Genomic DNA, 11,777 nt, shown 5'->3' on the forward strand with positions numbered 1-11,777 from the left:
TCCATGAAACTATTCATCTACCNTCAGTGCTCTGATACCATGTGAAATTAGCTTAGGGTTTGCGAATCAAGAACGAATTGAGAGAAACTGTTTGAATTTTCTTTACTGACGAACTGATATTTTCTATATACAGTGAAGAGTAAACTTTACTCTTTTATACAAGTACAATGTAAGAGAGACTAAAGTGCTGCGTTTTACAACTGTTTGTTTTATAAAACATAAAACGACATCGTTTGCAGAATTACATTTTCCCTTGCTACTTTGGCTCTTTTGCACTTTCGTCCTTTGACCAACAATCTATAACTTGCAATTTTAGCTATGATTGCTAGAGAAGTCAGAAACCCTCCCGAGATTTGTCGTTTTGTTTTCGTTTCCGTTCTTGTATTTCTCTTTTTTCATACCCCAGTCTTCTATAGCTTTATTAGTTTCAGAAATTTTTATTTTGTTAATATTAAGCGCCCTTCTAAAGGTTCATTAGCATTTGATCATGGTTAATCAACTGATTTATTTATTATAAAGGTGATATTAGCTTGACACTTTGTGTAAATTAATTTTGTATAGATAGTTTATAATTTTAATAGTTCGTAAATTAAATTTACATCAAAACCAGTTTGAATGAATTAGTTTTTATATATAAAATTTGTTTGTGTTTTACCTTTAGATGATCGTGGAATAAATGAAGACATAAAGAAATTGTATAGGACTGCATTGAGTAATGAATGGCTCACATATGATTGGAATATTTTTAATAGAGATCCAGGTAAAATTTCAAAATATTTAACTATTAGTATATCAGAAAACGACAACAACGCTCTTCACATTGCAGCTACGGCAGATTCTCATATGGTTGTCCGACAACTGGTGAAGTATATGACCAAAGAAGATTTGGCTACTCAAAATGGTGATGGCTATATTGCTTTTTGTCTTCTTGCTGCATCCCCATGGGTGGGACTTGCCATCTTAATGTTTAAAAGGAATGAAAAGTTACCAAGTATCCGAGGATATGTTACCAATTCACGTTGCAGCTGAGCACGGCCACAAAGATATGGTGGAGTACCTTTACGAAGTCACCAAAGATGAATTAACAGAAAAGGATCGCATCGAATTGATTCGCAATCTCATCAGTAGAGCTGATTTGTTTGGTAAGCATAATGCACTATTCCTGATATTTACTTTACTTTTACCAAGAAGGTTATAGTTGGAATTATAGCATGTATCTTTGACACGTATATATGAGTAGACTGAGCATATGTCCATATAAGCCCAACAAACCACTTTTCCTAACCAATTTTAATAAAATTTATTGATATCAAAACAAAAATTATTAATAAGCACAAGTACTACCTATTATACAAAATAAATTTATTTTTTATTTTACAATATATTAAAAACGCCAAAATTTCATTTTCTCCTAATATTTTTACAATTCCCTTCTATATTTATTATTCATGATATTAATTGGTTGTTGTTTCCTAGATGAGGCGCTGCAGTTGCTAAAGGAACACCCAAAATTAGCCATGGATAATTTAGGGTATGAGTGGAGGAGGGAGACAGCATTGCATATCTTGGCTGGAACACCTATGATGCCTCCTAACTTAGCCAATCAAAATCAGCAAGGAATTTTGAAGAGATACTTCAACATATGTTATTCTCTTAAATCTTTAACACCTTCTAAGTTTCTTTTGATTCTCTCCATCTTTGAATTTTAGTTCCAACATTTGTTGCTGTTATCAATTTTACAACAGCAGTTTCCGATAGCGACAAGTTGCCCGCCCATGAAAAGCTATCCCCACAAACAAAGGAACTACTCCATCTCCTTTTGAAAAATGTAGATTATGGTGACACCTGGATTGATGAAGTAATAAATGTTGCTGTCGCACAAGACAACATCGAACTTTTAAGCATGATTATTTGTCATTATCCAGAGTTGATATGCAAAGTTGACGGAGATACAGATACATGTGGCCGAATATTTTGTAATGCTGTTTGGAAACGTCGGAAGGATATCTTCAAACTGCTCAAAAAAAATGTACGCCCACGATTTCAGAGAAAATTACTTCAAAAAGTACACCAGTACAAAGATGACGCGGGTAACAATATCTTGCATTACGCTGGAATGTCGCCTCCATCAGATAAGCTCGATACTATTTCAGGAGTAGCTTTTCAGCTGCAGCAGGAGTTATTATGGTTTCAGGTAAATTAACAACACTTTTTGTTTCTTTTACAGAAAACAATTTTTTTTTCATTAATTGATAATATGTTTAATAACATTAAATATAGAAGTGAATAAGATTGTGAATCCATTGGTTGCGGAAGCTAAAAATGAAAAAAGTCAAACTCCTAAAGCTTTATTTAGTGAGGAGCACAAACAGTTGAAGGAAAAGGGGGAGAAATGGATGAAGGATACTGCAAATTCATGCATGATTGTGGCAACCCTTATTGCCACTGTGGTTTTTGCTGCAGCTTTCACAGTACCTGGTGGTATCAAAGAAGAGTCGGGGACGCCTCATTTTGCTCACAAACTTTCTTTCAAAATTTTTGTCATATCAGATGCAATATCTCTGGTATTATCCGTTTATTCAATCCTAACCTTCTTATCTATTCTTACTTCTCGTTATGCCGAAGAAGATTTTCTTTCCAAGCTGCCTAAAAAGTTGGTGATGGGACTCGTAACACTTTTGTTATCAATAGCAGCAATGATGGCAGTTTTTGTTACAACTGTGTTCATTGTCTTCAAAGTTGAAAAAATTTGGGTTCGTGTTCTTCTTTGTTTGATTGCTTCTTTACCTGTCATCGAGTTAGCGAAGCAAAGCTGTCCACTCCTGTTTGATGTTGTGCGTTTAATGTTTAAAAGAAGTTTTCTTTTCGAGGATAAATTTTGGAACTGGCTTAAGGCAAAATACATGTACTTTGGGTATGTACGCCGAAGATGTTACCGGCGCTGTCGTAATTCTTTCTGGTCAATCCGCCACACGGTTCCTGTTAGTAAGGGTACGAAAATGTAAAGCTTAGAATATAGTTCGGGCCTTCTGGCGCAACTTAACTCAAACGGCAGCGGTGTGAAGATCAGCTTAACAGCAAGTCGAAAAGTCAGCTCAGAATAAGTACTCGCGTGGAGAATGAGAGCTTGAATAAGTTAAATTTTGATATAGTTATTATATGTTGTCAGCAAGTAGTTATAAGAAGTTACAATTCTATTTTAATTTGCAACTTGCAGCTTAGCTTTGTAAATATTGTAAAATTGAAAGAAAAGAAAGATAAAACTTGATTCTAGCTGAATGATTCTTTGTATTTGATTAACTAACTTGTTACAATACATTGGCTGCTTTTATACTTGAATGAAACAAGTGAAGAAAGTGTGAAAAGAGTAAAGTTGCAGCAGCTAACAAACACTGAGTAATCGTTCGACAAGAAGAAGTTACATACAAAGTAAAACGACATCGTTTGTGAAACTCAAGTCAGGTCCTCTCATTTTAAGAACTTGCAGTTAGCACCATGAATCTTTGGTCAACACTTTCCCTAAAGCTAAGCTGCTTCTCTTTCCATTATATCTTTAACATTTCCCCGCAAACTAAACTGATTTTACTTTCTATTAGTAAAGAAAATGACTCCTCTTACTACTCTTAAGTTGCTACTCTGCTCCATTATATCTTCAACATTTCCCTGCAAACTAAACTGATTTTACTTTCTATCAGTAAAGAAATTGACTTCTCTTACTGCTCTTCTCCAAAAAAAAATTCTCCAAAACTACTTCATTACTTTTGATCTGCTGCATTATTTTTTTGCACCACCAAAACTGCATAAAATCTGCATTAACAACACCATAACAACTTATTTGCTGCATTACTTCTACATCATCAAAAACTGCATAAAAATTCAGCATTAACATCACCATAATAACTAATCTGCTACATTACTTCTGCATCACCACATCAAAAACTGCATAAAAATTCTGCATTAACAACACCATAACAACTGATCTGCTGCATTACTTCTGCATCACCACATCAAAACTGCATAAAAATTTTGCATTAACAACACCATAACAACTGATCTTTTGTTCAGCTTCGAATTATGACTACTAATATGCTATTCAACTGTGGTGTTAACAGATTTGCTAATGCTTAACCTTTGCAGTCATTTTTAAATCAGCAAAGGCATGGCAAGAACATTCAATTTCTGTCTCAGTTGTTGAAATTGAGTTACTGATAGAGCCTTGGTTAGCACATATGCTATTTGTAGCTAAGATGATACATACTGAACTGCAATCTTCTTTGCAAGAACTTGATCCCTAATGTAGTGAACATCAATTTCAATGTGTTTGGTCCGTGCATGGAAAATATAATTTACGGCAAGAGCACCCGCACTCACATTATCACACCAAATAACGGGAGGAGTTTTCAGGTTCAATCCTAACTCTGAAAACATGCTCTACATCCATGCAATTTCAGTGGCTGTGTTAGCTAATGCCCTATACTCAGCTTCGGTTGATGAAAGAGCAACCACCTTCTGTTTTCTTGAGCTCCATTGAATTAGATTAGGACCAAAGAACACACAATACTCACTTGTAGACCTTCGGTCATCCAAACTACTACCCCAATCCGCATTAGCATAGCATTCAATGCTAAGAGATGCTACTGGCATGAACTATAGTCCATAGTATTGAGTGCCTTTTATATACCTTAAAACCCTTTTGCAAGCCTGCCATTGGAGCTCAGTAGGAGCTTGAAGGTACTGACTTAGTTTGTTTACTACAAAGCTTATATCAGGTCTAGTAAGGGTAAGGTATTGAAGAGCTCCTATGGTGCTCCTATGGTGCTCCTATAAAGACTAGGGTCTTTGAACAAAGGGCTATTTGTAGAATAGAGCTCTGTACCAACAACCATTGGGGTAGAACATGCATGAGAATCCAACATTTGTGTCTTGACAAGTAAATCAACAATATACTTAGTCTGTTTTAAGTTAATACCAGCAGGTGCTCTTGTAGCTTCTAACCCCAAGAAGTATTTGATAGAACCAAGTGTCTTTAAAGCAAATTGATCATTCAATTCTTGAACAAGCTAATGTATGGATGAAGAGTTGGATCTAGTAATCAAAATGTCATCCACATATATAAGAATACATGTAACATGATCAGAATTTTTGCAAATGAACAAACTAGAATCAGAAATAGAATTCTGAAATCCTTTGGCAATAAGTGCAAACTTCAGCTTGTCAAACCAAGCTCTAGGAGTCTGTTTTAGACCATAAAGAGCCTTGTTTAATTTGCAAACATAAGAGGGAACAACATCATTTTCAAATCCATCAGGTTGCTGCATGTAGACAAACTCATTCAAAGTACCATTAAGAAATGCATTATCCACATCTACTTGTTGGATGTCCCAACCATTAGTTACAGCAAGGGTGAGAATGATCCTAATGGTGGAAGGTTTAACTATAAGACTAAATGTTTCAAAATAGTCCAACCCAGGTGTTTATTGAAACCCTTTAGCAACCAATCTAGCTTTGTATTTTTGCAAAGAACCATCAGCATGAAACTTGGTCCTAAACACCCATTTATTCCTAACTACATGCATGTCATTAGTTCTTGGTACCAAAATCCAAGTGTTGTTTTTCATTAGGGCATCAAATTCCCTTTGCATAGCTTATTTCCACTCAACAGTAGATAATGCCTCTTTTACAGAATGGGGTTTAGGGAGGACAGGTGTGTTGCCAGATAAAATGAGTGCAGTTTTTCCTAAATGGTTAAGGGTAACCGAAGAATTGGTTTTGGACCTTATTAACATGGGATGTGTGTTTATATTTAGAGGCTGATCAGTTGATGTAGTGAGAAACTGTGAGGGTGCCAAGTCAACTACAAGTGGGCAGTGAGTAAGATCTTGAGCAGAGGATGATTGAGAAGTAACAAGAGGATTAAGAGGTGGATAAGAGGTCAGATCTATTTCAAGTGTATGGTTTGAGGTTTTGGAATTAGGCTACTTATAGGGAGGAGGTATTAGTTCAAGTGAGGGATTTTGAGGATTGGACACTGGATTTGATGAACCAGGTACTGAGTTTAAAAGATTTGGAGAGGAATCAGTGGGTGAATTGGATATTGGATTTGATGAACCAGGTACTGATTTAAAGGATTTGGAGAGGAATCAGTACGTAAATTAGATATGTTTTCAGGAGCAAGGGCAGACTTATAGGATGGTAATGGTGAGATAGAATTTGATACTCCAATTGTTGAAGGAGGACTAACTTGAGAGCTCAGTTCAGCTGGAGAGACTTTTTTGCTGGACACAACAGGTGGTTGAACTTTAGAATAGGGAAAGTTAGTGTGTAACTCATTGAAATATGATTCTCTAGGAGCTAAAGTATTAGGCTAACCAAAACCATACTTAAAAGGAAACTATATTTCATGAAATTTAACATTAGGAATAATGTAAATTTTTCCTTCAACACTTAGACACTTATAACCTTTGTGAATTAGGTTGTATCCTACAAACACACACTTTGAAGAGTGAAAGCTAAGTTTATGTTGATTATAATCTCTCAAATAAGGGAAGCAAACTGACCCAAAGACTTTAAAGAATTGTACAGGGGTAGTCTACCAAACAGCACCTGATATGGTGAAATAAAATCCAAAATAGCAGTAGACATTCTATTTATTAGAAAAGCAATAGTGTCAAACGCAAACCACCAGAGATGCATAGGCATGGATGCATGTGCTAGCAAGGTTAAACATGTCTCTACTAAGTGTATATGCTTCCTTTCACTACGTCCATTTTGTTGATGCACATGAGCACACGAGTACCTGAACTGGATTCCTGATTTTGTTAAGTAAGGCACTAAACCTCTATGCTCACCCCCTTGATCAGATTGTAAACAATGGATTTTATGTTGAAATTGTCTCTCGGCTAAGTGATGGAATTTGATAAAGATAGATTGCACTTCAGCCTTGGTTCTTAAAGGAAATAACCATGTAAATCGGCTATGATCGTCTAGGAAATGGATATAGTATTTGAACCCTTCTAAAGATGCAATTGGAGCAAGACCCCATATATCAATATGAATCAATTCTAATGGTTTAGTGGCTCTAGAATTAGAGATAGGAAAATGGTTTCTATGTACTTTACCAAGTTGGCAGGCATCACAAAAGGATAGGGCTGGAATGGTTTGTGATGAATTTGAGTGCACTTGACGCATGATTTTATTAAAAACTATTGAGTGTGGATGACCTAGACGATTGTGCCAAAGTGAGGAAATAGTTTCTTTGTTGCTAACAGCTTGTAATGTTAAGGATGGGCAGTCAGTGATGTTGGACTTAAAGTTAGAAGTAGTAGAAATAGATGCATCTACATCAGACAATTGATTTCTGTATATTTCATCATGATTTGTATTTAATGAAGTTGCAATATCAGATACATGAGAACCATAATCAGAGATAGTATGTAAGGGAATATTGACAGTACATGCTGATGCATCAGACATATCAGAATTACTGTCAATCATAGCAGAACCATTAGCTTTAGCAACACCAGGCACATGGAAACAATATGCTGATGCTTCAGGAATAAGAGAATCATTACCAACAATAGCAGAATAAGATACATAAAGTATATCAAAATCATTATCAACAACAGTAGGTATATGAGAATCATTGTCAACAATAGTAGAACAAGATGCATCAGGTATATCAGAATCATTATTAACAACAGCAAAATGATTAACTTTAGTAGTTTTAAAACAATTATCATGAGCAGTATTTGATGATACATTAATAGCAGATATATCAGAAATACTAGTACAATGTGTCAAAGCAGAACCATCTTTATTGAAGGTAATAGAATTACAATTGTTCAAAACAGATTCACTAGTTATTTTATTACTGCTATTTTTGGTATTGCTATCCTTAAGATAGTATGTGGATTTGTTCTTAAGGCTAGACACAAGATTATTGCAAGTAACAAGACTTGAGGTTTTAACGCAGCTTCCTATAGACTCAGTATCAACAACAGCAGACTTATTCTTAACAGCAGACTCAGGTTTTGTAGGAGTTACTTTGGTAGGTTCAATTGATGAGACAAAGCTCTGACATTTAAGAGGTGCAGTAGAGTGATCGAAGGAAGGTAGAGGACTGACAGAGGGAAGTCTCAACTGATAGAGTACAACATTAAGTTCTCCCTGCAGTAACACTGCCCTGGAAAGTTTGTCCTTAACAATGTAACAATCAGAGTTAAATTCTACAACAACATTATTATCCTTAATGAACTTAGATATACTGAGGAGATTTTTAGTGATTCTAGGTACGCAAAAAACATTTTTTAAGTGTAAACATTTAGATTGTAAAGAGCTAGGTAAGGAAGTAAAACCAATACGTGAGATATCAAGGAACTCACCACTGGCTACTTGTAGCTAATCAGCTCCACCATAGTTTCTGCTAACAGTCAACTGATTAAGGTCAGAAGTGACATGATCCATAGCCCCAGAGTCCATTTACTAGGCAAGATCTTGAGCAATTGTGGAGACAATTGATGCAACATGTATATAGGATGAAGGTTGTGAGTTAAATGGTGAAGGTGGTTGAGAGGCAAAGTAGGCTTGAGTTGGTGTTGTGATCTATTGGCTTGGAATTGTGAAGTTTTGTGGTTGTGAGGCAAAATGTTGTTGCTGGTGGTTAAGACCACTATAGTTGCCATGTGGTTGTGCTGTATTAAAGAAGAAAAATCTAGGTTGTAACGACTGAGGAGGTTGCTATGAAGGGATCTAGCTTGTTTGATTATTTGAATTAGTAAAGGATCCATTGTGTTGCTCACTGGAGTTGAAAGATCCATTCCCAATTGAGTGATTAGTAGAGTTGAACTGCGGAGATGCACTACTTACAACACCTATGGAGTGATTATTTGAGTTGTACTAAGGAGGGGCACCATTGTAATTGGAATTGTATCGATGATAACACTACACAGCAGTGTGTCCAATTTTATTGCATAGTTGACAAATTGGTCTGCCCCTACCATTTCCTCTACCTCTTCCTCATCTAGAATTTATAAATCCAGTAGTAGGAAATGGTTGAAGCACCATAAGGATTAGAAGGTGCTGGTTGAAAAAATTGGCCATAATGGACAAAAGGACCTAGAGCAGGTAAAGGACAGTGTTGTGCAAAAGATGGATTGGATAAAGTGTTTAGAGATTGAGGATATTGAGATGAGGAACTTGAAGTATTTATAGGATCATTTGAAGGATTATTGGTGTTGATAAGGGTTGGCTTAAGACCAGCATTACTCACCACAGCAACATGTAGTTAAACAATCAATAGAATTGAACTTTTCTAACCTCAACTCATACTTCTATAACAAGAACTATGTTTCTTGAAGTGTCACTATGTCAAACTTGGATTCAAGCCATGAGGTCAAGTTAACCACCGCTGCATCAAATTCAGGTCCCAAACCGTCTAACACATACTGGAGTACTTCTTCAGTAGTGATAACTGGACCACTAGCAGATAAACTTTCTGCTATATTTTTCATCTTCTTAACATACTCAGTAATGCTCAAATTGCCTTTTTGTGTAGTTTGTAATAAGTTTTTCAAATGTAGAGCTCTAGTTTTAGAATCATTTAAGAATTCTCGCTCAAGAGCAAACCAAATCTCTGACGAGAGCTGACATTTTGATATACAACTGAACATGCATTCAGAGATTGAAGCAAGTAACCAAGTGACTAGAAACTTGTCAGTTCATTTCCAAGCAATATACGCTGGATTAACTTTGCTTTTGGTCAGGTTATTTTTTGACAGAGCACTTTCTATTTCAGAGGAATTCTCACTTTCTGATGAAATTAGAGGTTGAGGACACGGAAATAAACATGTGAGGTGTTCTTCCAGCTCATGAGCTCTAACAGTAGAGAGAGCTTGCGACTGCCAAAAATCGATAGTTATCTCGATAGTTGTCTTGCGTCAACTTTGGATTAATCACTTGTAAGCTTGAACAGAAGATTGAGAAGTGCGAATCAGTGGAATTTTGGAGCTTATTCATGCTATTTGTAGATAGATTAACACCAAAAAAATCAGCCATTGACGTGAGTCTAGGGCTCTAATACCATGTAAAATTGAAAGAAAAGAATGATAAAACTTGATTCTAGCTTAATGATTCTTTGTATTTGATTAACTAACTTGTTACAATACATTGGCTGCTTTTATACTTGAATGAAACAAGTGAAGAAAGTGTGAAAAGAGTAAAGTTGTAGCAGCTAACAAACACTAAGTAATCGTTTGAGAAGAAGACTTTTACATATAAAGTAAAATGACATCGTTTGTGAAACTTACGTCAGGTCCTCTCATTTTGAGAACTTGTAGTTAGCACCATGAATCTTTGGTCAACATATATGTGAGACCGTTAGTTTCTCAATAAGAAAAGATAGCTGAACATTAATCTATTCTCATGCATGCTGATACGAGGATATTGAATATAATTAATTTTGTCATTTGAAATATATTTTTTATTTTGAAAAGAGAAAGAAATGAAGATACGTGCTTGATAAATTGAAGTTACCAGTTATAACATGACGCGGGGTACGAAAGAGGAGAAGAATTAGATTATTATCAAATCCTTCAAATTAGATTAATTGCATATTGTGGTGAATTTTTGGGTTTTTTATTTGCTTGAGTGGTTGTAGTAGGAATGGGTTTGAGAAATTTTTAGTTCAATAGCTATTAGGATTCTTTATTTATTATTTGCCGTTTCTACTTTTTTTTTTTTTTTTCAAATAAAAACTTGTAACTTGCTCTGTGCTTTGGTTTGGTTGTCATTAAAAAACTTCAAGTTCATTTTTTTTTTATTGTTATTTGAAAAATATTGGTTGGTAAAGGTTTGTTTTTGGTTGATATACATAGGCTGAAAAAGCTTCTTAATTAACCCATCTCTTTATTAATCTCAGTTTCACTATCTTATTCTGGGGAATTTTATATATGCATCTTGAAGATAATACAAGAAAAGTTACAAAAAGATTAATGTCATATAATTTTTTTTTTTTTTGGAAATTCAGTTAAAAATCCGGGTAACAGGTAATCAAACAGAATTTTCGGTTCAGTTCAAAACCAGGTAATTCTCAGACCGATTTAGTTACCGGATACTGTTCGAACCGGACCCATGTTTTTGATTTGGGTTAGCCAAATCCATAACTGATTTGGGTATCTGGTTTTGCACACCCTGGTGGGACTTGTTTTCTAATTTTCTAATCCTATTCAAGTTAAAACATTTCTTCTTCTCTCCCATCGCTCTCCCGAGGCAAATTATTAAAAAATCATTTTAAGTTTGAATTTAATTAAAAGACCATGAAGTTTGAAACTTTTTACTAAATGGCCATATTTTTTATTAAGGTTAATTAATCACTAATGATGTTTAAATTAGGCTTAATGAAGCATTTACTCATTTTTTAAACATTATATTTTGTCCCCAAAAACCCAAAATTTTGCAAAGAAACTCAAACCTAAAACAAAGAATTTGCTCCCCTCCCTCCCGCCATTAATAACCTGCCTTCCTCTTTGCTATTCTTCTTAGCAAAACCAAAGACCAATTCCTCCTCCTACTCCTCCTACTCTTCCTCTACAACTTCTTCTTCCTCATTACCCAAAGAAAGAGATATTTTGATAATAGTCGGTGAAGTTCCGCCTCTTAACATTTCGGCCAGGTTGGTGTTACTCCTCTTGGTATTTTAGATTTTTATCCACTAAGATTTAACGGATTGGGTTTGGGTTTGGATCTTGATTTTGATTTAATGGATTAGGTTTTTGGATATT

At 35.2% G+C, this 11,777-nt stretch overlaps 1 protein-coding gene across 1 annotated transcript; it reads left to right on the forward strand.

The window, feature by feature from the left end:
- The first annotated feature begins 1,003 nt into the window (after nucleotides 1-1,003).
- Nucleotides 1,004-3,005, forward strand: LOC116110983 (ankyrin repeat-containing protein At5g02620-like). The gene is made up of 4 exons (XM_031397192.1): nucleotides 1,004-1,142; nucleotides 1,477-1,644; nucleotides 1,710-2,194; nucleotides 2,292-3,005. The coding sequence occupies exons 1-4, from the start codon at nucleotides 1,004-1,006 to the stop codon at nucleotides 3,003-3,005; spliced, it is 1,506 nt and encodes a 501-aa protein (XP_031253052.1).
- Nucleotides 3,006-11,777: the final 8,772 nt, after the last annotated feature.

This window comes from Pistacia vera, unplaced genomic scaffold (genome assembly GCF_008641045.1).
Source record: "Pistacia vera cultivar Batoury unplaced genomic scaffold, PisVer_v2 Contig622, whole genome shotgun sequence".
Lineage (NCBI taxonomy): Eukaryota > Viridiplantae > Streptophyta > Magnoliopsida > Sapindales > Anacardiaceae > Pistacia > Pistacia vera.

What these genes read in the sequence shown, in the direction of transcription:
- LOC116110983 (XM_031397192.1), top strand. Translation starts at nt 1,004, where the DNA reads ATGTTACCAATTCACGTTGCAGCTGAGCACGGCCACAAAGATATGGTG. An exon ending in CAGTAGAGCTGATTTGTTTG is followed by an intron (nt 1,143 to 1,476) that starts GTAAGCATAATG and finishes GTTGTTTCCTAG; the next exon opens with ATGAGGCGCTGCAGTTGCTA. An exon ending in GAAGAGATACTTCAACATAT is followed by an intron (nt 1,645 to 1,709) that starts GTTATTCTCTTA and finishes TTTGAATTTTAG; the next exon opens with TTCCAACATTTGTTGCTGTT.